Source organism: Carassius auratus, chromosome 38 (genome assembly GCF_003368295.1).
Source record: "Carassius auratus strain Wakin chromosome 38, ASM336829v1, whole genome shotgun sequence".
Classification (NCBI taxonomy): domain Eukaryota; kingdom Metazoa; phylum Chordata; class Actinopteri; order Cypriniformes; family Cyprinidae; genus Carassius; species Carassius auratus.
Genome location: NC_039280.1, coordinates 7033902 through 7057933, shown reverse-complemented (window position 1 = coordinate 7057933; position 24032 = coordinate 7033902). Strand labels below are relative to the sequence as shown.

The window sequence follows — 24032 nt, the reverse complement described above, 5'->3', positions numbered from 1 at the left end:
ATCATGATAAAGCATAGGCCTAAACATTAAAGCATATACAGTACATCTAAGTTTGAGTTACATTATAAAATACTACTGTCCGTTGTTATTTTATGTTTCATAACACTAACTTAATGTTAAATTATACAACTTGAAATTTAACAAAAAATGTGTATATAGGGACTGAAACTAACCTACTTTAATAAATGCTGTAAAATACTGTTCTTTGTTATTTCATATAAGATATTGCATTAACTAATGCTAAAGTATATAACCTTATTATAAAGTGTTACCAAAACTGTACAGCAAAGTACACTGGAGTTCAAAAGTCTAAGGCCTGTAAGATTTTTTTTTTTTTTTTTTTAAGAAATCTTAAACATTTTCAATTTTAAATAAATGCAGTTATTTTGAGGTTTCTACAAAAATATAAAGAAACAACCATTTTCAACAGTGAAATAATTACATTTTTCTTGAGCACTGATCTGATATATTAGAATGATGAAGGATCATGTCACACTGAAGACTGGAGTAATGTCTGTGGAAAAATCAGCTGGCATAACATAAATAAATTATACATTAAAAAAAAAACATGTTAATTGTTGTGTTATATAATTGTTAATTATTTCAATTGTAATATTTCACAATATTACTATTTTTTTACTGTATTTTACATTCAATAAATTGGTGAGCATAAGAAAAAATTCTTGCCCTAAACCTGTACACAAAAAAGAGAGGACGAGCAAGAGAGAGAAAGAAGATATTCATAACACTGGTTAGTGCCAGGCCTTGAGCTTTAAATATCTCATCTGCATTAATTATGCATTTTACCTCACAAAGACTACAAAGGGAAAACATCACCTGCCGGTACTACACATGAGCTTATCAAGAGCTCAGACCACACACACAGATGTAAACACCAAACACTCATGCAGCCTTGTATTAGTGAGATGCACGTGTGTGTCTACATTAAGTGCAGCTATCAGGGTCATACCTCTTACAAAATCTCAACTATTCAATTAAACAGACGCATAATGCCAACAGCAGGTCCTGCTCAATTAGCATGTTAGTGTTACTGTGTTGAAGCCCCTGAACTCGCTGAACTATGGGGTCTCTCCTGTTTATCTCACAAACTGATGCCCAATCTGCCATCCTAACACATCCCTGACCCCTACCGAAATGGCATCATCCTTTGACATCTCAGCAAGAGGCTCTTTCGAGGATGAGATGAGTGCTGCATCTTCTTTTTTGAGTAATGCCTTGTCTTTTTCAAGGCAAGTTACCTGAAGTCCCCAGTTTAATCAGACAACCATTTCTAATTCAAGTACAGCATTTAGATACTTAAATGAAGTCTCTGAAAGAAAAAGCAGTGAAAATATCCACATTTAATCATATTTATTGCTGGCTGATGATGATATCTTGTTATTTACAATTAATGAGACACGTTCCTGCACATCAGTGTCACTAAAAACTAGGTAATTATATTTATATTGCAGCTAAACAACAAACACGACTCCAACTTGAGTGCATTTTTGTTTCTCACATATTTTAAACGGATGCACTACCTTTCAACAGTTTGGGCTCAGACTTTATTTTTAAGCAGCACAACTGTTTTCAACATTGATACTCATAAGAAATGTCTCTTGAGCACCAAATCAGCATATAAGAATAATTCCTGACGGACAATGTGACACTGAAGACAGGATTATGGCTGCTAAAAAATATTTTTTAAGTAACAATCAAGAAATGAATATTAAAATAGAAACCCAACATTACTGTAAGCACAAAAGATATCTTTCCAAAACATTTAAAAAAAAAATCTTACTGAGCCGTAACTTCTGAATGGTTTCTGTTTGCATTTACTAAGATACTCCTTTTAGTACAGCAGCAAGTGGTTGATTTATACATGTTTCCTGTCCTCAAAAAGACTGCACATACTTTTCTTCCCTAAGAATTTTAATTTCAGTACATCATTAAACACAAGTTTAAATGATTACAAACTTTAATTAAAAAGTTTTCAATGTTTTTGGGAAACTGGGCTAGATAGCACATTTCTTACATTCTGAATTCATCATCATTCATCATTCATAATTTATTCTTTTTTCCAAAACAGAAACCCTGAATATCCTGTTGCCCTTCTTTGGAGGATTGAAAACAATTTTGTATTTTCCGAATCAATTAGGAACTTATACAAATGAGCAACACATATGACAAGGTGTAAGGGCGTAGAAGCAATAATAAACAGCCAGTATACTAGTAATATGCATGCTAATAAGCACATAGTTCATAGTAAATAGTGTCCCCCAATCTAAAATGTTACCAAATTATTTGGCCTACATGGAGGGTTGGATAGCCTTTGAGTATTATGTTGGACAACAGAGAACCACTGGGTTTGGAGAACCAAATCCCTTTCTAAGCTGGAAAGGATCTACATCTCCCCAGCACATCTGGATGTGCCATATTCTAAACAGAATCGAGTAAACCTGTGAAGTAATATGGAAATTCCTCCTCTCCTCTCAGTCCCCTGACAGCAGACTGTCACAAGAACAGCAGGGGGATGCAAAGATCTGAGCAAGAAATGAGTGCACACATACGCTCGAAAGGACAAACATACAGTGTGATTAATATATGAAGCTTTCCACGTGACCGGCTCACAAACGCGATTCTCAGGTGAACAGATGGCTACCCAAATCATACAACACTCCCAGAACCCCAACCATACATGCATGTGTACCAAACAAAAACACCGGCATTTTCACTGCAGCAAACACTGCTTGCTGTTTGTTTGATAATTTATTCATTACTCAAATGGGAAAAAAAAAAGACGAAAACGTAAGCTGCATTTCCAAAGGGAAAAGAATGGAGGATGAGCGAGCGAGAAAGAAAGGCAGGTGTTTGAAAGAAGCGAGACTGTCTTGATGAGCAACACAGAGCCAAAAAACACACACAGGAACATGCTGCGGCACCACATGTGGATTCACACGCGGCGTATGATGTTGTGTGGGCGCTAACCCAAGAGAGACAACAGATGCTAGCCTAACGCGCCAATGAGAGCGAGAGGAGATGATGTTGAGCATAGCAGGATGGTTTATTATTATATCTATGAAAAATTCTAGACATGACAGGGGGGAAAAAAGAGCAAGGTGTGTAAATGGAGAGATAATTTGTGCAGTTACCTTGCCTACTGGCCTTGAAAAGCATGTGGGATAAAACACGTTAGAGATAGAGAGAGAGCGCGCGCTAGCAGGGGGCTCGGTCAGGGTTGCTGATTGCATTCAGGGAAGAGTCGCTGCAAATGAAAACAATTGTGGTGCGGCTGCCTTCATTAGCAAAGAGAGAGAGCTTTTCATACTAATTCCACTTAAACCCTAATGAGCATCTCACTGAGTTTTAATGAGAGACAAGCGGGCAGGAAGAGTTACTTGTGCAGTCGATGCCCTCCAGAAACGGTCTACTGGGGTCAGTGCAAAAACATTTGCAATCTAGTCAGCTCCAAGCTGCTTTAGAGTATTAAAATGAAAACAGGACAAGATAACTAGCTGCTGTTCTGGCCAGACCCTGCAGGATGACACAGAAAAATTGGAAATTGCTGCTGGAAGAGAAATAAATCCAATCAGGGTTATTTTATAAATGTTTATTCTTGCCTAAAACACGATAAGAGATAAGGAACTGGGCTTTTCAGTTAAAATGTGCTGTAAACAGGAAGTGGAAGTTTCACCATTATTAGCTAGTAAATAAGACTCACTTTCCAAAACCCTGGCCTACTGTTATACAGCTGAGAGCACTCTAATAGAGAAGGAGAGCAGCAACATGTCCTCCCTGTGACAATCAATGGCAGCAAAATGCTCTTCTCCCATGACAAACTCATAACTGCTTATGGAGCTCAATGTGGTGCTTGACTTGAATGATCCGCTTCATCTAACATGATCTCAACTTCCTGCGTTAATATAGGAAACATCGAAAATTACTGAAAGACAGAAAGAGTCTTGGTCTACAGATAAATTAAATAAATGTTTATATAAACCTAAATATATAAATAAAATATCAAATTAAATAAAAAAAATATTAAAATAAAGAAGGATTAATCAGAACGTCAAATAAAATAAATTAAAATATAAAACAAAAACTATATAAAGAAACGCTTTGTGTCCTTGTTACATGTACTAAATTACGCATAATTACATGCAATCAAGTACATGTCATTAATTAACATTAAGTAGTACTTAAATATTAGTGCTGTGATTAATCGGATCCAAAATAAAAGTTTGTTTATTTTTCTTAAATGTATACATGCATATACACACACACACACACACACACACACACACACACACACACACACACACACACACATATATTATGTACACAAAAACTTTCATTTTGGATGTGATTAATCACAATTAACCATTGCCCAGCACTATTAACTATATGACTACATTGCAACAAGGGCAATTAAAAATAGTATAACCAACAAATACACTAAAACATGTATTCCTTACTGTATTATGTATAGCATGTAGTGCCATCTGCTGTTCAAAACTAAGCTCAGAATCGATTCAAGAATCGCAATGCATTCGTAAAATCTCAGAATCGAATCGCACATTTCATACTTTTCCAAAGATTAGCCAGCTTTCAACTTCTTCAACTGCTGTAGAATCCATTAAAAATGCATGTCCAGTGTGTTCGCATACATAGCTTAGCCTATATGCATTCATATATTATACACAAATGTCCACTACAAGCCAGTACATTTTGATTTGTAACTTTTCTTCAGCAATGACAAGATCCTGTGAAGGCATGACTCCTCTGTTCACAGCCAGACAGACTCACATTCATTCATTCATGAGCAGCATATCATAATAACAAGCCATTAAACATTGATCCTACATTAGCTCTATTCCAGAGAGTGTTATAGACCATCTGCTGTTGACTTCAGTCCATACAAGGGAGCGTTATAGGGACCGTTATGTCTAAAAAGCAGAAGAATAGTACACAGCTGATTACAGCTTCAAATGCTACTTATCTTTCATATACAACAACTAGACTTTTGCTGATTCTCTATAATATTTTGATCCTTAAACTTGGCTCTGGTACATTGAATTTTAACCTATCAAATGAAGTCTGTTTGCTTAGAAAACAATAACACACCTCATCTCAACAAGCCCCATGATGTAAGGTATCACTCATAACTCTGTGTTGAGCTACAGTTTAATCATCTGAGTTAGGAGTTTGTCTGAATCCCAAGTCACAATGTGTGAACAACAGTAATTCTTGTCTTAGCAGACAACACTAATAATACATAAAGACTTCCATATCTGAGGAGATCGAGATGGTGTAGTATATCTGTGTTATTGAGCAAAAACAAAAGAGACAGTTTTTAGTCGCTGAGGATCTGGAAGATACAAGCAATAAGTAGACTAGGGTTGCACTTACTAAGATAAGATAATGTGCTATTTTTATTGTTTTTGTTATTTAGCACAGTTTGGCAGTTCACACAGTGTAAACAGAAGGATTTTTTAAAGCATTAAAACATAAGAACCATTAAATTACTTTAATGGATTTAGAGAATTTGATACTAACTACTTCACCACTTAAACCTGTAATTTGCATTACTGTTCAAAAGTTTGGTGTCGATCATATTTGTAGAACTTTTAAAAGAAGTCGCTTATACTCACCAAGACTGCACCTGATCAAAAATACAGTTAAAAAAAAATTGGTAAATACAAACTATTTATTTTGAATATATTTTTAAATGTGTAAAAAAGAGAAAAAGGAAACATTTTATCAGCCATTACTTCAGCTTTTAATAGAACACGATCCTTCAGAAATCATTATAATATACTGATTTGGGGCTTAAGAAACATTTGAGTGTTAACTGTGCTACATTGTTTTCTTTTATTATAAAAATTTTTTTTTTTTTGAACATTTCAAACTGTCTTTGCTAAATAAAAGTATTCATTTCATCCTACTAAACAACAGTATATTTACAAATCACATCCAGATAGATTGTTAACAAAAGAAAAGCATTTTAATCTTAAATTACATTTACAATAAGATTTGCTACTGGTACAATACCATAAAAAAAAAAAAAAAAAAAAAAAAAAGTGAATGTTCTAAACATGGAGACTCATAACAAATTCACAAAATTATCAATTCACAATTATTAATTATTAATTTTTTTTTTTTTAAATCAATCAATCAATCGACCGAGACTGTTCATCTGTTGCCATCGATACTGAGGTACTAAAGGCTGGTATTGTAACAAAGTATTGGCATCAATCCAATCCTACAGCAGACAGATGGAGCTTCCACTACAGCCAACTGAATTTACTTCGTTCTACATCATCTCAGCCTGGCAAGCACACAAACCTCTCTTTTTTTTTTTATGCTGCTAAACAAACTATCATACACAGCAAAAGTTGTTCACCTTCCTCTCACATGGACAGTATGTTTTCTGAAGGCTGTTGTGTGTGTCAGAATCACTATAAATTCCACCATTGTGTCGATCATGAAGTCACACTGTCATGTTAATCAGCGTACACACTGACCTGAGGCCAGGGCTGGTCTCTGGTTTTTCCTTTCCTAAAACACACACATGGCTCTGTTGATCTCAACATGTGACTCGCAGACTTTGGATCAGCAGAGATCATGCTGGAGCATGACAGAAGCAACACAGTCTCACTCACACACACACACACGAGCTGTCGTGGAGGTTCAGAAGAGGCTATGAATATCATTGTAAGGTCCTCGCTTGGCTGATTTTAACATAAGCCAGCAAGCGCCTTTGATGGCAAAGGAAATATGTATAGAGATTAACTCACAACGACAGACAAATGAAGGTTGTTGAGGAGGGGAAAAAAAACAGTTCCCCGCAGGAGTGCTTTAAGAGATGCGGATGGCATCTCATTCAGCCATTCAGAGATGACCAAATTAAGGAGTGATAGATAGCTAGCAGTGGAATGATGTTTGCCATCAACACAAGAAAAGAGAAAAATCAGGGCAAGCAGACTCGACTTACTCTTAAAGGTGCAGTGTGTCATTTCTGCAGCACTAGCAATATCAAAGTTATAGATTTTCAAAATGTTTTTTTTAAACAGGTTTCCAACAAACATGCAAAGGGTAAAAAAAAAATAATAATTTAAAAAAAAACATTTATTTTGCTAAATTAAAAAAGGCTTTTATTTATATTGTATCTATATAATGTAAAATTATATAGTGAATTTTTAAATGCACACAAAATGCTAAATTTAAGTGTTAACTGGTTAGGAGCTTATTTGGGATTTAGTACAATAAAAAAATCATAAAATGATGTACATATTTAATTTTTATTGTTGTCAAAATAAAACTGATTAAATCTTATGGTTTCTGATGGATCTATACAGATGAAACTGTGAGAAAAATACTACTTTAACACTTAAATGAGTGTGTGAGACAGACAGACAGACAGATAGAACTTACAATTTGTTTGTAACTTATTTCGGCTTTAGATGGTCTTTTGGGGGGGTTGGGACATTAGAAAACCTCGTGCCTAAGGTATCAGTATTGATGCAGCATGAGACTTTGGTACCTCGGTTTCAAACCAAACTGTTCATATTGGTTTGTTACAGCAGACAGATGGACTATCTTCTACAGCCAACTGAATGCATTTTGTTCTACATCAGTGCGGTGGTTTTGTGTGTGTGGATGAGCACACATGAGCTGTCACGTATGGCCACAGGCACCAGCCCCAAAGGCATAAAGGTGCTGAACTGTTAGGATCTCTTCCTCCATTCCTTCATTTTTCACTCTTTTCCCTTCATCTCATCCCAGTCTCTCTGGGAACAGCGCGTGACAGAAGGTGACCATGCAGTGCTAACTCTGGCTCTCTTAAAGCTTAGTCGTCTTTCTGGAGTTACAAAGACCGTGAATATTCTTGACTCAGTGGAGCAGAAAATGGAGAGATTGCAGCTGGACTTTCAAAGGCCACTGCATTTTTAATCTTCTCCACTGTGACCAACAATTCAAACCTCAACTGTACAACCACACATAGTTGAGACAGAAATGTCAAGAACATGGGGTAGTGGACTATTGGTACGTGAGCCAAAAAAGAGGTGCACCTTGTTCTGAAAGCAAGGAAGATGTAATGTTAAAGGTAAATAACAAAATGCAACTAATCATGTAATGGCATATAGACAGGATAAACAACTATTAAAAAAGGAAGATAAATGCTAGCCATATCCATAGCTGACTTTAAAGGCTGTACATCTAAACAAACTCTTCAGTATTTTGGTATAGTTTATCAGTCACTGTAATACGATTAATAACAATACAATACATTGCCTAATTTTTGTTCTGTTTGTTAGTGTGTTGGGAAAAACACACTTCTGTTAATCGCATTTACAAATGATGACACTTTTAGGACACTAATATTTCTGTTTCTACTTCAGATTGAAAAAAAGTTAAATAAAAAGACATCTGTGAACACATTCTACATTAATGTGCAGAGTTGCAATAAGTTTTTGGCAAACAAACAGCCTACAGTTAATGTAAACCATGTTACTAAATGGAAGAATTATTTATTCTGATTATTATTAATCATATATGGAACAGGTTTTCGAATATGTAATACTGCTGTTATTGCCATTTTATAAAATCAGTAGTTCCAAAATGCTGACTACTTTTACCAATGACTTTGGTTTCTTCATTCAGGAAGAAAAAAATACAAGGCACCTTTTAGGTACAACAGGGCTTTAATTAAGTAAATAATTATGAACACATTAAGCACTTTACATTACATAAATGAAAAACAATGGACAAATAAAACTACTGATTTAAAGTTTTTGATTATAAACAATACATTTCACAATATAACAGTTGTTGGGCGCAATAACGTTTTTTTTTTACTGTGATTTGCTTATTGTGATTCTTTGATTAGTGGAGTTTTTCATCATGAATATCCCTTCTTACATGATTATTTAAAATTAAATAGATAATGAATCATGACGGCTTCAAAAAAAAAAAAGCATCAATTAACAACCTTGTAAGCTCACAATAGGTTTGACTTTGAACTCAGTTCCTTCATGGAGAAAATGAAAGGGACACATACGGAACCTTGCTGCACACCATACTAAAACCATCTTGAAAATGCGATTTTAAAATCTTCTCTTAAAGCACTTCTGATACAGTTATTTGGTCATTTCATTTTGAGCATTCTACCATGAGTGTTACATTTTCAACGTGGCAAGTCAAACTAAAAATTACATAAAACTGTTTATCTTTAGATTCACACCAATACCAGAATATTTAAGACAACCAGTTAACTAATCATTCAGGCAACCTATCAACTAGTTTTGCATGTAAAATCCTGAAGCAAAGCTAGTTGAGAATCACTTGTGCAGGACAACAGAGCATGAAGAATAAAAAGCTATGCAGAGAGTAAAAGAATAAAAGAAAATCTGAGACACCACTGAAGAAAAAATGTAGCACTGTGCCCTCTCCGTGACTCCTTCTCCACTCTCACTCAGGGCCACCCAATCTCGTCCTCTTGCCTGTCAATCAAATACCTCCATTGTGCTCTCTGACAGCTAGATGACAATAATACACATTCCCACATGCAGCAAACTCTTTTCTCTCACACACGACACACGGCAATTGTGAATGCCTTTTTTTTTCTGTGCTACGATCCCAGATGACCCCAAACTGTGCTTCAGGGGGAGAGGAAGGTGTGTGTGACTGCGTGTGGTTATGAAGTGTAGCCTGAAGGAAAGCAAGGTGTCTGAAGTGAGCGGTTGGTTACACAAGTACAAATGTAAGATGCCTGTTCAGGGCTTTTTTCCTTGTGCTTCAGAGTTGTGAATGTGCAATGTCGACTAGACGCAAAATTTTAATTATTGCTGCTGTGGCTATTTCAGCACATCTAAGTGTCTGCTTGTTTGCTCAACATCTCTGCAGTACAGAGAGATGAAGTCAAGCCTGCAATATCTGTTACCCTACGTGTCCACTGGCGCGGAAGAAACCCGCTCGATACCACTCAAAGCACTAGAGATCAGATGCTCTGGGGGTTTGTCAGTAAAATGAACAGCAGTGTGGCTGTTTCTGTGTGGACTATGATTGCGTTCAATGCATGCTCAATAAAGTCATCGTATATGTGCTAGAGTATAGTTGAAATAATGCCAATTTTCTGTATGGGGTTCATCTAATACAGGTTTTGATTTAGTTGTGGTATTCAGTACGAAATAAAGTCAAAATCACAAAATCTACACAGATTTGCCAAAAGAATGATTTTAAAAATATATTTCAAATAACTAGTTCTTTTGAAGTTTACATTTAAAGAATCCTGAAAATGATGCAACAACAAAGTTCACAAAAATATTAGCATTAAGGATTATATATTAATAAAAAGTAACATTAATATTAACGTTCAACATTGATAATGATTTTTGAGCAGCTCTTACATCAAAGCAATAATTTTAATTTTAAAATATATTAATAGAGAAAACAGTTATTTTAAATACCTTAATAACTTTTCACATTATGACCATTTTGACTGCATTTTGATTGAAGTTTAGTAAGCATAGGAGTCTTCTTTCAAAAACCATGCAACTAACCTGTCCAACCTCAAAAAGTAAACTGATCCAGATGTTTAGTTAATAAAATCATGATTAATCTCCTCTTTTTTTGAAAGCAACCTTTTTTGAAAGAAACTATAATAATCTGAAATTCCCAGCCCTACAACATCAGTGTAACAAATTGACCACATTCTACCCACAATGAAAATGTGCTAAGTGAATTTAGAATCTGAGTTATATAATAATAATGATAGTAACATGTCAACATGATTTCAGCACAGAATCCACCAGAAATGTGCCTGTATCATTCTTATTTGCATAAAGTTTCTTTCTGACATTCGGACCACCATCCATACACAATCTCCCATGAGGTTTTTAAATTAAGATGAACTTAGAGATTCTAATTTTCTGCAAAGAGATGTATGAATATGCAAGACAAATTAAATTCCAGTGCTCAGGGTGTTTGATTTCACATGAGAGACAGGACTGGGATCTTCCTTATGGTCACTGAACACTGTCTGGCGTATGTGATTCTCAAAATCTCAGATTTGTTAAAAACACAAGAATTGAAATCAAGATACAAAACAGCAAAAATATTTGTAAAGAATTTCCCTATGGTCCAGCAACAGGCACCTGAAGTTCTTCAAACTAGTGTTGGGTGATATGGTCATTTTTCAAATCGTCATATCGTCATCCCGTCTGATCGACAGTACACGGTATTATCGTGCATGGGTGGAGCAAGAGAGAGACTCTTTGTTCTTGTCATAGCATAACTATTTGTTGTTTTAAACTGCGCAGGTGCGCGAAAGAGAACCTATGGAATCACCAATAATCGAAAAAATATGCTTTCTAACATACTGATAAAAGTGTATTTAGAAGAGCTAGTTTATATACAGTCGGATGTAACGGTCATATCGCGCGTCCTGTGACAAATCTGCCGCATCTGCGCATGGAAGTTATCAGTCTAAATGATCTGCAAAATCAGTCAACGGTGAAAATCAATAGTCGATTTCATTTAAAGTCCAGCAGTTTAACACTAATATTGGACATAAACGAACATGTCAAATATAAAGTATTCAAAACAGGTAAGTTAATATATTTGGAGTAAAGCTGAACTGAACTGATGCATCAGTCATACAGTGCTCCGGACCGCGCGTTTGTGGATGGAGACTTTGTAACAGCCAAAACTATGTATTTTGCATGCATCACATTATAGTGCGGTGTGCATGAAAATAATAAGGCGGCAGAGCAAACTTATCATCCATAGTGGTTCTCACGTAGACCTTCTACGTCATCACTACAAATATGTGTGTTACAAAATAAGTGATCAGTCTTTAAGAGAAGGACTATGTGAGAATCACAATGGATGATAAGTTCGCTCTGCCACCTTGTTACTATTTTGTCTTTGTTTGTAACGCCAAGAAAGAGTTAATCTCTCATGAATGAGATTGCGTTGTCGTGTACCAGCCATTAAATGTGTGGGATACCAACTCCTCGTTTTCTATCGCTTTCATTTCATGGATTTAACGAGTTATCCGAGTCAAATCGTTACAACTTGTTTAGCGACAGGCTCTAATCCTCTTTGCGCATTCGCGTACTGTGTGTGTGTGAGAGTGTGTGAAATAGCTGGGCAGTTTGATAGCCGAATTATAATAAGCCCCCTAATAAAAATAAAAATAATAGTTATTATTATAATCTAATACATAAATAGAAGAATGAGTCTAATGTCATCTTGATTATTGACAGAGAAATCTGCTTATGTCGATATCTCTGACTATCGTCGATACACGATACTATTGTCTATCTGCACAACCCTACTCCAAACAGAATGTCTTCAACTGATTCATAAACATAGCAATCATTAAAAAGGGTAATGTCTCCAGTCTATTTGGTCAGTAATGAGGTCAATTACCTTCTCAAAAACTGCTGGCTTGTTCCCTTTATCGGTGTCTTTTTCCCTCTTCTTCTCCTCCTTTTTCTTCTCTCTCTCCTTCTGTGTCAGAATAAGGAAAATAAGATTATGAAAAAAAAACACACTTAAGAGTTAGCACACACACAAGAAATTGAAGAATGTTGAGTCAGCTACAAGTCTGAGGTGTCTTTAGGGCACAAGGCTTGCAGTTTTGCCGTGAGACCTGTACTTTGACAGCTTAAATATGGCTACCACAGCTTAAAACACACACACACACACACAAATGCACTACATATAGGTTTCTTCAACTATGGGCACACTGCGGAAGAATTCTGTCAAGAATTCATTATTTTTTTCTTTAAGATTAAGAGGGTAATATATAACATGCCTATTGTTGAAAAAAACACACACATACAGTTTTGCAAAGGCCTTTAAAGGGCACCTATTATGCAAAACCCACTTTCACATGGTGTTTGGATGTGTGTTGCCAGTGTGAACAAAACCACCCAACAGTAATAAAAATTCACCCACACTCATTTTAAAATTTCCATTAAACCAAATCAGTCTCACTAGTCCTGCTATTTAGATTTTCTAAGCAATGTGACATCACATTGCATAGGGCCGGGCGACGGCGGCTGATTGAAAGCCCTGCATTATCATAGTTTCCACCCTCAGCAGTTGTACGTTGTCCTTCATTGTCTCTGCTCTCGAGCAGCTGTAATGTCAACAATTTCTCGTACGTAATCCCGGTGTTCTGTGTTTGGATATAAGACTGAACATAGAGTTTGCATTTTCTCCCAACATCTGAGCCACTGAAGATGCAATGGATTACTTCTATCTTTCAAGCAGGGTATATAAAGGAATAGAGGAGTTAAATTGAACACCTTTTAAGACTTTTAAGACTCTTTCCATACATTAAGACCTCATCGCCACTCCAAGTTTCAAATCAGTGACACTAACTTATATTTACTACTATATATTGATTGTAACAAAGCACAGCTAAACAGACTTATTTTGAGACAACTCAAAATAAAACCAGGTTGAAAATCACTGATGTATAGATTTCATTAATAAATCACTACTATAAAGATGATAACTATAAAGATGTTTTTAGCATTTCATTCTATAACCTACTTGTTTTACATTGTGTATTAGTGTTAAAATACAACTGTTTTTGACAACGTTGATAATGTTTCTGACAGATAATATCATAATTTTTTTTCCCATTAGCCTTACCGAAAGTGCCCACCTGCGCCCTCACTCAAGACTTGTCCACCCCTGCAGCATCTTGCTGTAATCATTTTCATACCACGGACGACAGGCAATAAACATTCTTACAAACAATCTAAACTTGATTATACATGCAGGCATTCATATGAGGAGGTTTAAACAGCAAATGAGTCATTCAGAAAACAAATTTGATTTTTGAACATGAACAATTTACCAAGGTCCGCACCTCGGTGACCTCATAGCTGGCTACGGGCCTGGCGCTACACCCTATTCAGGACACAGGACAGGAATATGCAGCTCATTTGCATTTAAAGTGATACAAACCGAAACAGCTCTCTTTTAGACACACCTCAAAAATGGCATTTTCCAGACATTATATTAAATGATCTGGGGGGCATTTTGTGCTAAAACTTTGCACATTCTGGGGACACCCATGACCAATATTGCATCTTGTAAAAAGGGGCATGATAGGTGCCCTTTAACAAAGTGGAACATTTAAAACTCCCATCACTATGGCAAAGCCAAACAAATGCATCATAAAGGACTGGCCTTGATATCGAGCAATCAGTTCTCCTTTTCTCTCAGCGCAAATCAATTCCTACTGCAAAAACGCTGAGCGAGAGGCTGGTCCAGGTGTGGGAGTGAGGGATCAGAGTGTGTTTTCTGCAGTGGTGGTGGGGTGTCTGACTGGCACTATGATTACCAGCAGACGGAACAAATGGAGAACAGGCCTGGAGGAGAGGTGCGGATTGGCCGTTTGGAGCTCTTTATGGGAACATTGATTATTCTATTTCCACTCTGCATGCTGACAGAGCTGTGCTATCGATTCCTTTCCTCAGCAGAGCACAGAGCAAAAAAGACTCCACACATACACTCAAACACAACCACAACACTTTTCAACGATGAATGTAAACCAATCAGTGTGACTTCTATAGGTTCTCTCTCCTTGCACCTTCTTTGGTTTAAATTAACGTTCTTAAAGGCGGTTTAATAATCTGTTGCCAAAACTGTCAATAGTCAGACAGACAACCATTTTACCCACTTCATTTTACTAACACACTTCATTTTACAAATAGATTATGCATGAAATAAATTACATGAAATAATTATATACAATTTATAATACTGCTACTAATAATAGACTTGACCAGACTTGACCAAAGATGCCAGTTGTCCAACTTGACCAGACATGTGCTTGTCTAGCACTAACCAGCATGAACCCAGCTTCAGTCGCATGGACATTTGTGCCGATGCAGAGATTGCATAACACATTATATCTCTGAAAATTGATTCAGTAATTGATTAACAGCACACAGAGGTCTGTCCCAATTTCCATACTACTTTGATAAAGATGTGAAAGTGCATTTGGCGTATGTATTAAGACGTGATAAACTACTTCCTCATAAAATCGCATCTTGATTGTGCACAGTAAAGGGGTTAAGCTTTTTTCCCTGATCATAGCTAAACAGGGACTAAAGGCCACATAACCCCTATTTTGATTGCATTTCACATTTAATTTTTATAGATGGAAATGTAGCAGCAATGGTTTGCAATTTGGACGTGTGGCATATTTTTAACATAATAGTATTTTAAATGGAATCATTCTGAACTAGCATACTATTTAGGAAGGAGAGTATGCAAATTGGGATGCAGCCTAGAGAATGCACAGCACAGCACCAAGCACAGAGCACAGAGAAGCACAGTGCTACAGTACCTCCAGTTTACTTTTCTCAGCTGCTTGCGAAGAAGGGGATGATACTGAGGGCAAAGCAGCATCAGAGGACTTCTGCAGGGGCAGAGGAGAGAAAGAGAGAGAGAGGATGAGAGGGTAAAAGAGAGGAATTGAAATAGAATGAGGAAGAGATAAAGAGGAGGTGTGGAGGAAAAAAGTGGAAGAGAAATCAGAATTAATAGGCTGCAGCGATCACTATACAGTGAATAATTATTCAGCCTGTGGGAAACTGGGAAAAGCAACATTTATATCATGATAAGTTCACACACACATATCAAACACTGCAAAAACACAATTTTATAAATCAGTATTCCTGCCGGCTTTTTAGTAAAAAATATTTAAACATTGTTAAAACAAATCCACTTGTGAAGCAAAATTGCTTAAGATAGTAAAACTAGTCTTCAGAGAAAATATCAAGAATTAAGTTTAATTTTTGTTAGCCCATTGGCATTATTTTCTCATGAAAACTGCAGTAAAATTATGCATAAAAAGCAAAACATTTTCTCGCCAAAGGGGTAAGAACTTTTTCAAGATATATATATATATATATATATATATATATATATATATATATATATATATATATCTATATATATATATATATATATATATATATATTTAGAAATAACTACTTCTCGAAGTGAATATATCCTGTTTAAAAGGATGCATAGATATTTTAAAAGTAAAAAAAGACAAAAATTGGTTGCAAAAATTTACATATCAGTAAGAGGACCCATGTATCTTGGTTTAGTTGCAATATCGGCAGTCACATCTATCATCAAGGACACATTTGGTGGGTAAAAATAGCCCAGACTTCTCCAGATGTTCCAGACGATATAAGAAGTGAGACCATCTGCCGAATCTGTAGTCAAGAGTTTGTCGATCTGCATGGCCAATGCTGCCTCAAATCAATAGAATTAACTCCCAAGTGTAGACACCGCAAATAACTGCATCAATCAGATGGTGATGTTTGAAAAGCTTGCATATATACACCTTTACATATGTGTATATAAAAGCTCAGCCAAGTTCAAAAGTATGGATTTATATTTTACATTTCATTAAAGTGGTTATATGATGCGATTTACATTTTTCCTTTCTCTTTGGAGTGTTAAATGTTCTTGTTGCATGAAGAAGATCTGTAAAGTTGAAAATACTAAAGTCTCAAATCCAAAGAGATATTCTTTATCAAAGTTAAGCCTCTGCCACACCCCCTTAAAACGGCTCATTCAAACACACCCCCACATGTCTACGTCACTATTTGAAAATATTTGCATAATGCCGCCCAAATGTTCATGCAAAGAAAAAAGGCGTGGTTTCAGTAACCACAGTTAGTGTTGAAGCAGACATGTCAGGGAGATGCTGTATGTATCTAGCTGAAAGCAAAAGCACTTACTGTGCGTTCACACCGCCGGCGTCGAGAGCGTCAAAGTGGCCAGAAGTCATTCATTTTCAATGTAAGCCGGCGTCGAGCAGCAGCAAGGAGCGACGTATCTTGGCCGTTGAGATCGTCGAGGAGAGTTGAAATCAAGGCAAGTTTATGGTAATGAGCTATGACGCGGTTGGGCAGCAACCAATTGGAACGTAGAAGTCCACCGCTTGAGAGGATTCCAGAGAACGCAGCTCTGACCATTAGTTCCCAAGCAGAATAAAGGACAGGTTGATTATTGCTGTTTAGCGTTTATATTAATCTATGATGTGTCCCTGTTTGCGTACAGGGACATAAAAAATTAATTAAAAGTGATACATGGACCAAGGTGTCTGAGATTGTTCATTTTAAGTAAAGGATCCTAATATCTCGTCCACAACAATATTTAATGAGGTTAACTTATAACGTTACCCTCCTTGTGGTTAGTCTGCACGAGATCAACAAGCTTGTTTGCTTTGCGGCCGCTTTAAATACAAAATAAGCATTCGATCTATGTCAGAGCATCTGAGTGCTCACAAATCTTTCTGCAGCGTTGGGAGCAGAGCAGGAAGACCGATTTTTGACGCTCTCAACGCCGGCGGTGTGAACGCACAGTTAGGCATTTAGGAATCATTAAGAATACTTACAAAGAACAGCAATGTATTTTATGGACAACCATTTTGCGAACATAGGAGAGGAGGAACTTTTGACTTTGCTACAACAAACTGGTGCTTCTGAATCAGCTACTGTATGTATGTTTTGTTATTAGGTAGAGATGTTCCGATACCCTTTTTCTCTTCCCGATACCGATTCCGATACCTGGGCTCAGGGTATCGGCCGATACCGAGTACTGATCCGATACCTGGGTGTATATCTGTATATACAGCTGTATATACTACTAGCCCTGTGTAAATTGCTAGAATTTTTTTATGGTGTGCTTCAGACAGATCCCTCAATAAAACATGAACAAATACATGGTGAACTACTGTATTTATTACAGTATTTTTATTATCTAACATGAATTTGACAGTATTATTTATTTTCTTATGCAAAAAAGAACTTCAAATGCAGCCAAAAATCTAACACCGCAAACTAAAAAAGGTATTTAAGTTTTACAATATAACTGTATAAAAAAACTGCAACAAAAAAGATCTATTAATCAGATAATCTCTTTACAACAAAACAAGTAAAAAACAAGCAACCATCTAGGCATAATTATTATTATTATAGAGACGTATTATTATTACTGTAGGCTACAACAGTAGCTTTATATATTGTCAATTTACTCATGTAAACCAAACATTTATTTTAATGGGCTGCCATGAAGATCTTTGAGTGTCTGTGTTTATGATATGACAGTATTCTCAAATGAAACGGTAAATTCTCATGAAGTGACGGTTTATGCGTTCGTGTCCTCATGACACACAGCAGAGACTACAAAACAGCGAGCTCTCGCGCATCTGTGCCAGTCACCCACAGAGATGTAGATTTTGCGGGAGTAATATTTAAATAGTATTTTGCAGTTTAATATTCACAGACACTAGTATATATTCGGCTACTGTCTGGAGCCCTGCGCTTTGACTTACACGGAAGCGACTGAACGCAGCTGCCGGTACTGAATATACTCGAGAGTCTGTAACTACCGGTACTACAGAGACATACTGCTAACCACTGATCTATAATATAGTAGCGGCTTCACTGTGTTTTGGCAGTTTAGAATGTGATGAGTGATCCAGTCATATATAGATAAGGGCTGCTAACGCGTTTTCATTTCTTCTTCGCTGCTCTAAACAGGGGTTGCTTGTGGCAACACAGCACAACTTCCTGTGTTTTCAATGCATTTTGAGCAGCGAAGAAGAACCGTGCAGCGGTTAGGCAAAGCTTGCGGTCATAACTAGGTCTTTTTTAAGAAAATGGTATCGGATCGGTATATGGGTTCATGTACTCGCCGATGCCGATGCCAGAATTTGTTGTGGTATCGGAGATATTTCCGATACTAGTATCGGAATCGGAACAACTCTATTATTAGGGTATTTGCTGTTGAATGTTTAAATGCGGAGTTGTCAGTCACGCAACTCTGTTCCACTTTCATGGCTTGAACTGACGGTAAAATTAAGGACATTATTAACTGGCTTTACATTTATTTTGAAAGATGAAGCTCGCAATTATGAAAAGGGGATTAACATTTCCGACGAGTGCTTGCCGTGTTCGGCCAATCACAATGCACTGGGTCAGTTGGCCAATCAGAGCAGACTGCGCTTGTCTGAAGGAGGGACTTTGTAGAAAACGATACGTCTGAGAGAGGCGGGGCATACAATAATGTACAGTATTTGAAAAACAATATGTTTTTTGAACATTAAAAAGCATGTCAACATATTCGGTTAGAACGAAAAAAGCATCATATGACCCCTTTAAGAATTTTATTATTGGAGGGTAGAAGGGCATCGTTTGTGATATGACAAAACACCTAAAGAGGTTTAAAATACTGCTTGCATAAAGGACTGCACAACTATGATGAAAAAAAAAAAATTCTTTTTATTTTGAAAAGCTATTGTGATTTTCACAGGGATATGAAAACCATTCAAAATCCCATATTGCCGCAGTCTAGTTATCAAAGCAAAAAAGAACAAAAAGGCATAGCAGCTGATGTTCAACAAGGTGTGTGAGAGCTGCAAGCTAACAAGTGATGCCTTTTGACTCATAATTAAGTCATGTTTTGAGTCCACTTTAGTGTTTTATTGATTGCAACAGCAGCTTCAGTGTGCAATCCTGAAGATGGAATGCTGAAAATACAGTTCCTCTCTAATTATGCACAAATTTCCCATGATTAATGCTGTGTGAAATACCAAAACACTGTATTGGTTGAGGAAAAAAACTCCATATGTGCTGTCAGCATGAATATTATTCCCTGCAATGTACAAACAAATAAGCACTGCAGAGACAGACACGTACACATATGAACAAATATGTAGCTGTACAGGTCTGTGATACTTGTTAAAGACAAAATAAAAACTCCTTAACTGTAAATGTGAAGTTAAAAATGACTGATTACGTTATTTCATCACCCGTTCTGAATACAGTGACCAAAAAGGTAATTCAAAGGCCCCTGTTATATCTACCATGCATTGGATGATACAGTTCAAGTCACAACAGTGACCTTTATTTTCTTTTTGTCGTCTTTTTCCTTTTCCCTAAATGTGTTTAGTTTGTTTAGGAAGATTTTATTGCCTCCGGGGCCCCTTCAGTGTCCCACAATGTTCCTTTCTCTTGGTGCAGGAAAGAGAAGGGAGGGCATGGAGGGGTCAGGGCCAAGGTTTTTACTCCATTTCTGCATCATCACCTAAGTGACAGCTCAATTCCTACCAGACAGAGAAAAAAAAAAAAAGACAGACAGACAGAGAGAAAGAAGGCGAAGAGGAAGATATGGAGGAATAGAATAAAAAGCAGCATGGGTGAACAAGCAAAAGGAATATAGAGTGTTCAATTCAAGTTAAGCTCAACTGACAGCATTTGTGGCATAAAGTTGATTACCAAAATGAATTTTGACTTGACCTTGTCCTTCCTTCTTCTAGACACCTTCTTGTCTATGTTGGGATTTTTTTATTTGTAAAGTATTTTTATGATAAATTGTTTCAATAAAATATTGATAGTTTAATGGCAGAAGTTATGGTTATTATTTGTTAGGTTAACCATATGGTTATTCATCTAATCGGAAAATAACTGATAGATTCACCTGTCAAAAAAGTATTGTTAGATTATTTGACTAAATCTAAATAATTATTGATAGATTAGAAATTAGTAGCAGCCCTACTATAGACCGTTTCAAAGCTAACAGAGAGGAGCACAAAACCATAGCAGAACATAATAAGAAAAATTAGAGCAGAAATAATACAAACATAATATAATTTGGAATGCATAATTAGAATAAAATCTCTAATTCTAAATTCAATTCTGGGTTACAGTGAGGCACTGATATTGAAAGGGAATGGGGTCAATCCTTAAACATTAAAATTGTCAGTTTTTCAAGAACAGCCACATGATGTAAACAATATGATGTCATGGCCTTTGTTTCATAAGCCATGACAAAATATTGTTTACATCGTGAATTGATGTAATCACGAACATCAAATTTTACAACATGACAAACCCTAGAATGTCTGCAAAAATAATGATTTAAACAGCTTCACATATAAAATAATACTTATTTAACAGAAAAATTAATGCCAGTGTTTTAATACTATAAGCTTCACATTTCTGCCATAAGGCGAAAAAACTGGCCCACATTAACATCCTTTGTAGGTGCCTCAGAGTAACCCCGTTTTTTTATTTCTCTGATATTCAACATAAGCCACAAATGTTGTCGGTTGAGCTTAACTTGTATTAAACCCGGAATATTCCTCTGAAGCAGGTGACGGTGGTGAGGGAGTTTTCAGAAAGAGAAAGGGACAAGAAGACAGATGACTTTCCTTTTGTCCCAGTATGGAAGCAGTGCTGTCAGCAGCATGCGTCCACAGGGCCCAAGCTGAACAAGTAGGTCCATTATAGCCCGAGTTAGCACAGAACTGTCCGGACCAGTTCATTACCTGCTGATGGATCCCCCTCATAATCTGCTTTTATTGGGTTAGCATCAGCACTATGCTCCACAGCAGCATGGGCCCATATTCATTAGAGAGCCATTAAATAATACCACGCAATACTCCTCCTCTTTGCCCCCAATCCCTTTAATACCACCAAACCCGTCTGGGGAAATAAGTCCAGAAGCAGGAAGCAGGAGGAGATGAAGAGAGCCGGTCAATAAGCAGAGACAGCAATCAGCCCGGAGTGTGAAGGGAGAACCGATCTCCATCTTAATGCAACCGAAGGCACAAAGACTTCCATCCTCTCAAAGAAGTAACAGCATCAGCGTGAGGTCCAAAGGTCTCAGGCTTTCTGGCTGAGAACTAATAGAAGGAGCGGACAGCTAAATGCCCCATAATGCAGTGCAAACGGCCAAGCGGGCCAGGTCACTTGGGGCTGAATGAGGCTTAGATGACTGCAGTGTGAAAAGAGACAGTGAGAAGTATGAGAATTGGCCAATCGCTGGCTGTGGAAGGCTGAAGCTATAATTAGTTACGCTGAGATATCTCATTCACACATTCACTCTCATACAGACAGTTCTGTGGCATAGAGAAACCAACAGTTTTCAAAAAAAAAAAAATAATAATAATAAAAAATCAAGTTACATTTACCATAGCAGAGCTGAGCCTGTGATGTTCATATTCCCTTCATCTTTTATATATTCCATTCTTGATATTAAAAACGGTCCGCTGAGATCCTTCATTTTGCACATTTTCCATGGTTCGGAAACACTTTGATCAAAATATTGAAAAAAGCATGCAAAAAAAAAAACATATTGGAAATGGGAAAAGCATGTTTTGAAAACATCAAAACAAAACAAGGAAGTGCAAGACGCTTAATATCCTGGGACATTTATTTTCTGAGGTTCCGCTTCGCTGTTGGTGTCACACACACAATCATTTAAATGGTGCGAATCAGCAGGGAGGGAACATGACTTGAGCACTGACTGGCGATAAGGCTTTCAATAAGACACATTTATTCCCCATCTACTGCCACAGAAGAACACACAGAACTTTCATTACTGCCACGAGACAGGAAGACGAGGAGTAGGAAAGAGAGGGAGGGCCCCTTAGACTCTCTTGAACTTGTTTTAGTAATTGAAGCAAGGAAAGGCTGCAATATTGCATTGCTCTCCACCCGGGTTGGAAGCAGGCAACTATTGATTTCTTTTCTCTTTTTTTTTTTTTTTTTTTTTGGCCCAGCTGCCCATCAGATGCCGCCTCGACTTTCTCTTCGTAATGTTCTAGTCAATGTCACATGATTAGAGGCATCAGAATGTGATAAAACTAAGAGAAAAGTTTGAGGTCAGTAAATTTTTTAAGCATGCATTAGAGCAAAGGTTATAGCAGTGACAATGTTACAAAAGATTTATATATTTCAAATAAAATGTTTTGTTTTTACTTTTTCTAAAAAATAAAAAAAAACTTTTTGAAAATTTTCTGCAAAGGTCTTTCAGTTCAAAGTGTCATCTTTCATATGTAATTTTTTTTCAGGAAATTCAAACAATAAATACTGTTATGATGCACTTTGATGTGGTGTAACAGATCGATGTATAAATGCCTCAAAAGCGCGACCATCCCTTCCTCTTTACTACTAGTTTTTATGCGAAATAAACATAAATGAACATCTCATGCCTCATGTAATCATTCAATCTGCATTTCAACCGTGGAAAAATCAGCTGTAAAAAAAATGTCACATTGCATTTCATTTACCTCAGGCAAGTCATCAGTCAGCTTGTTTAGTTGACTAAAGAAATGAAGTGCAGAGAAGAGCATTTAGCGAAATATTAGACGCATGCTCCGCCTATGATGTGTTTTTAAATAAATCTGTTATGGAACACATTTTGACAGCCACTGCATAAATTAATGTATTTCAACAACAAATTTAAATGTTATAAAATATATTTTTATTATTTAATTTAACAGCAGTAAAAATTTAATAAAAATTTCACAGACCCCAATCTTTTAAACAGTAAAGTAAATAATAAATTAACTTAACATAACTGCTGATGGCTTTAAAGGCTTAATGTAAATGATTTGGAAGGAAACAGCATGACAACTTAATATCTTCTATTGTATTTCACAGAAGAAAGAAACCCATTCAGGTTTAGAATGAAAAGGTGAGTAATGATAGAACTTTAAGCTTTGTTAGTGTTAACTGTTCGCCTTTCTGTCAGCAGAATAAATGGTGAAAGAAGAAGAATATGCACAGCTCAGAATGGCTTGAGTTGCACCCTCTTGTCAAAGCAGGAACTTGCACTTTTAAACCAGGATGCTGATGAGGAACATTTATATTAGCGCAATGTTAAAGTAAGCCGTTCGCCACTATAGGACTGGGATAACTGCACTCCTTTGTGAAAACAATTTCTTTTTTCAAATAAGGATATTCTGCATTAAGAAGAGCAAACACAGATGCCAGGAACAGGAGGTAATTAAATCAATTTGACAGCCATAATCTGCAAACACTAGAGGAGGACTAGTGGAGAATTCGTTTATGTATTTAGGTTAAAAGAGTAGCTAACAACTGTTGGGTATGGACCCAAAAATGCGTCACAGGTCTGTTAAAGGGTCACAGAAGAAGCAGCGTTAGTTTAAAATAACCGTTTCATTTCTT

The 24032-nt window shown here is 36.5% G+C and overlaps 1 protein-coding gene across 5 annotated transcripts in view; it reads right to left on the bottom strand.

The window, feature by feature from the left end:
* LOC113056842 (stromal membrane-associated protein 1-like) overlaps positions 1-24032 on the bottom strand; it is a 99455-nt gene that overhangs the window by 47531 nt on the left and 27892 nt on the right. Inside the window, exons 5-6 of one of the 5 annotated variants that reach the window (XM_026223742.1) lie at positions 15380-15451; positions 12436-12516 (exon numbers count right to left, since the gene is read on the bottom strand). The exons of 1 other annotated variant lie outside the window; for it this stretch is intronic. In XM_026223742.1, coding sequence (XP_026079527.1) covers positions 12436-12516; positions 15380-15451 — 153 coding nt within the window. The remainder of the gene's footprint in view (positions 1-12435; positions 12517-15379; positions 15452-24032) is intronic. 3 more of the 5 variants (XM_026223743.1, XM_026223745.1, XM_026223744.1) reach the window with 3 other exon arrangements.